Source organism: Pimephales promelas, chromosome 24 (assembly GCF_988280905.1).
Source record: "Pimephales promelas chromosome 24, fPimPro1.hap1.1, whole genome shotgun sequence".
Classification (NCBI taxonomy): Eukaryota; Metazoa; Chordata; class Actinopteri; order Cypriniformes; family Leuciscidae; genus Pimephales; species Pimephales promelas.
In genome coordinates, this window is record NC_142792.1 from 20,402,430 (window position 1) to 20,406,457 (window position 4,028).

The 4,028-nt window shown below is 51.6% G+C and overlaps 1 protein-coding gene across 1 annotated transcript; it reads right to left on the minus strand.

Annotated features, from left to right (window-relative positions):
• Positions 1 to 2,385: 2,385 nt before the first annotated feature.
• On the minus strand, positions 2,386 to 3,676 carry LOC120492172 (stonustoxin subunit beta-like). The gene is made up of 3 exons (XM_089126765.1): positions 3,510 to 3,676; positions 3,378 to 3,424; positions 2,386 to 3,292 (listed from the first exon to the last, which is right to left on the minus strand). Exons 1-3 carry the CDS (start codon positions 3,665 to 3,667, stop codon positions 2,751 to 2,753), a joined length of 747 nt encoding a protein of 248 aa, XP_088982891.1. The 5' UTR covers positions 3,668 to 3,676; the 3' UTR covers positions 2,386 to 2,750.
• Between the last annotated feature and the right edge of the window lie 352 nt (positions 3,677 to 4,028).

The window sequence follows — 4,028 nt, forward strand, 5'->3', positions numbered from 1 at the left end:
TCCTGGAGACCGGAACCTGGCAGCCGACGAGCTGTCACGGGTCCGTCCCATCTCCGGCGAATGGCGACTCCATCCCCAGTCGGTCCAGCTGATTTGGGACCAGTTCGGGGAGGCACAGATAGATCTGTTCGCCTCTCGGGACTCGTCCCACTGCGCCCAGTTTTATTCCCTGACCGGGGGTACGCTCGGCTCAGATGCGCTGGCGCACAGCTGGCCACGGGGCCCACGCAAGTATGCGTTTCCCCCAGTGAGCCTCCTTGCACGGGTGTTGTGCAAGATCAAGGAGGACGAGGAGCAGGTCTTGCTGTTAGCCCCCTACTGGCCCACCAAGACGTGGTTCTCCGAACTCATGCTCCTCGCGACAGGACCTCCTTGGCCTATTCCTCTGAGACAGGACCTACTCTCTCAGAGACGGGGCACTCTGTGGCACCCTCGTCCCGATCTTTGGAGGCTGCATGTGTGGCTCCTGGACGGGACGAGGCAGGTTTGAGTTCGCTGCCACCTGCGGTGGCGGCAACCATCACTTCCGCAAGAGCGTCGTCCACGAGACACCTTTATGCGTTGAAGTGGAACCTCTTCGTCAATTGGTGTTCTTCTCGCGGAGAAGACCCCCGGAGGTGTTCGATCGAGGTCGTGCTTTCCTTCCTGCAAGTAGGGTTGGAGCGCAGGCTGTCGCCCTCCACCCTTAAGGTTTACGTCGCGGCCATTGCCGCTTCTCATGAAGCAGTGGAAGGTAAGTCCTTAGGGAAGCACGACCTGGTCATCAGGTTCCTGAGGGGAGCGAGGAGGCTGCATCCGCCTCGTCCTCCCCTCGTACCCTCTTGGGACCTCTCGGTAGTTTTAAGTGCTCTGCAGAGGTATCCCTTTGAGCCTTTGCAATCAGTAGAGTTAAAGTTCTGTCCATGAAGACAGCACTCCTGGTTGCATTGGCCTCCATCAAGAGGGTGGGGGACCTGCACGCATTCTCCATTGACGAAGCGTGCCTGGAGTTCGGGCCGGCTTACTCTCACGTGATCCTGAGACCCCGGCCTGGATATGTGCCCAAGGTTCCCACCACTCCCTTCCGGGACCAGGTGGTGAACCTGCAAGCGCTGCCCCTGGAGGAGGCAGACCCAGCCTTGGCACTGCTCTGTCCGGTACGTGCTCTCCGCACCTATGTCGACAGAACGCAGTGTTTCAGGACCTCAGACCAGCTCTTTGTCTGTCATGGGGGGAGCCAGAAGGGAAGGGCTCTCTCAAAGCAACGGCTGTCCCACTGGATAGTGGACGCCATTGCTTTGTCTTACCAGCAGCAAGGCCGTCCGTGCCCCCTTGGTGTGACGGCCCATTCCACTCGGAGTGTGGCCTCCTCTTGGGCTCTAGCGCACGGCGCCTCGCTAACAGACATCTGCAGAGCTGCAGGCTGGGCGACACCCAACACCTTCGCCAGATTCTATAATCTGCGAATTGAGCCGGTATCCTCTCACGTACTCGTTTCGGCCAGTTCTGGATCCACTCAGGTGTCTTCGCTTGCTCGCCACTCCACTCCCTGGACTGGATAAGTGCGATATTTCCTCAGTTCTTCCATTGAAGTCTGCGACGATGCGGGCACCACTGCTGTTGCTCTGGATGCTGGCTAGGTGCCTCCATGCGTACGGTTCCCCATGGTAACCGTCTCATGTGTATTATCCACTGTAAGCCTCTCTGAGCATGTGTCTTCCCTTGGCAAGCCATCTGCCACCCCTGGAGTTAAATTTTAGTAGCCACCTGCGGTTGGTGCTCCAGTGATTCCATATGCGTTCCTATGTGGCCATATGTGTATTCGTAAGTCCTCCCTTTGGTAGGCAGCTGGTAGCATGTCCCTCCCGGGATATGTTTCCCAGTGTACCTTGGTAATCCTGTGTCAAAGTGGGTTCCCCAAAAAAAAAAAAAAAAAAAAAAGGTAAGGCAGGGGTCCAGACTTTCGCAGGGCACTGGAAGACAGCTTGAAGATGGCGTGATGGCACAGACCCCCAATCTCCGTCACTTCTGACGTAACTCGAAGTGACTACGAAAGGGAACGTCTCGGTTACGTATGTAACCCTCGTGCCCTGAGTAGGGAACGGAGACGTTACGTCTCCCTGCCACTTCTGCTGTATCGCTGGGTAGATGCCGAGTTCAGTCTTGGCTCCTCAGCGAAGACATACTTCGGTTGCGTTCACTTCCTCCTTTTATACTCACGGAGTAGGGCGGAGTACGCTATGCAAATTTCCGCAGCCCCAAGGCATTGCATGCCATTGGCTCGTTTTTAAATACTCGAAGAGGATTGGTTTTCTATGCGAAACCCCCAATCTCCGTCACTTCTGACGTAACGTCTCCGTTCCCTACTCAGGGAACGAGGGTTACATACGTAACCGAGACGTTTTATGTGTTGGAATAATCAATATATCCGCTGCAGAGCTAATAGTTATGGCCCATTCAAATGAACGCTGGACGACTCATTTGCTTGGCCATATAAGTGATTCTTTCGAGATTCCCTATAAATAAATTAATAATTCCCTTTGAGCTGTGAGATGTAAAAGAAAATGTGATTTATCAGACCAGGCCACCTTCTTCCATTGCTCCGTGGTCCAGTGCTGATGTTCACTTGCCAATTGTTGTCTTTTTCGGACACTTGCTGCCTAATATATCCCACCCAATAAAAGGTGCTGTGATGAAGAGATATTCATTGTCATTCACTTCCCCTGTCAGTGGTCATATTGCAATGCCTGATCGGTATATAATTGAGAGGGTCAGGTATTTGTGCAAAGAGATACTGAGGAGTTCAAACGATAAACTCCAAATCCAGCATAAAGAGACTCCGTGAATATAGAGGTGAATGTGTGCAAGTGTGTGAGCCTGTGTGTTCCAGAGACCATGTAGAAGGACAGAGTGCCGGCCGGCCAGTCCACATACACTCCAATTCTCTTAGAGGGGCATGAAGGAACCCGAATGACAGTTTCCTCATTATCATGACAGGCAGTGAAAGAGTCAGAACAGATCAAACTCCAAGAGTTTTTATTGTTTCTATTATATCCAAACTCAGAGAATTCATTCCATCCTTTCCTGCTGATTCCTTTATTTGTCACTGCAACAGCATATCCGTTCCATTCAGCCTCCCAGTAACAGCGTCCATTCAGACTCTCTCTACACAGAACCTGAGGCCACCCATCAAATCTTTCTGGCAGATCAGGGTATAACTGTTTTTTTCCCACATATTTCACCTTTCTGTTTTCATCAGACAGAATTAGATGAGTGTTTGCCGTGTTTGAATCCAGTGTGAGATAACAGGCATCTGAACACAAGAAGAGAGAACATTTACAGTACAATGCAACAACAAAAATCATTAAAGGTGTATGTGTGTTTGTGCGTAGACATACATTTATGTAGTCCTGCTGTAATCCTGAAATCTCCTTTATGATCCACACTATAAAACATACACAGTGTCACATTCAATCAGTAAACACATACATGTGCACACAAAGCACTGTGACTATTCCTACTTGACATACTTGAGTTTGTCCAGTGCATAGTTTTGATGGTTCTGTATATCTGACAGTAGCTTAAGTCCTGATTCTCCAGGGTGATTATAGCTCAGATCCAGCTCTCTCAGGTGTGAGGGGTTTGAACTCAGAGCTGAAGACACATAATGACAGCCTTCTGTCACCATACAGCCAGACAGTCTACAAACACACACATACACACAAAGCAACAGTTCATATGACATTATTTTGCCAATTACACATCACACTGCAACCTGTGCAGTTCCCATTCAGGGAACTTCGAGCTGCGTGTAAACGCCATGGGAACGCCCCACCCGTCGGGCTCTTCATCGCATAGGGCGCAGCAGAAGAAGAGTGTCGCGTCTCGCGCTCCTCCCCAGCAAAACCTGGCCGAGACGCGGCGCTCTCAGGCGAGGTCTTCCCGGGACAGAACCGATCTGAGGACGGTTATTGTTGCCAGGAAGGCCTCGTCGAAAAGGTCCTGACGCCACTGGTGTCAGGATGCTGAGGGTGGTCCCCACCGTGAGA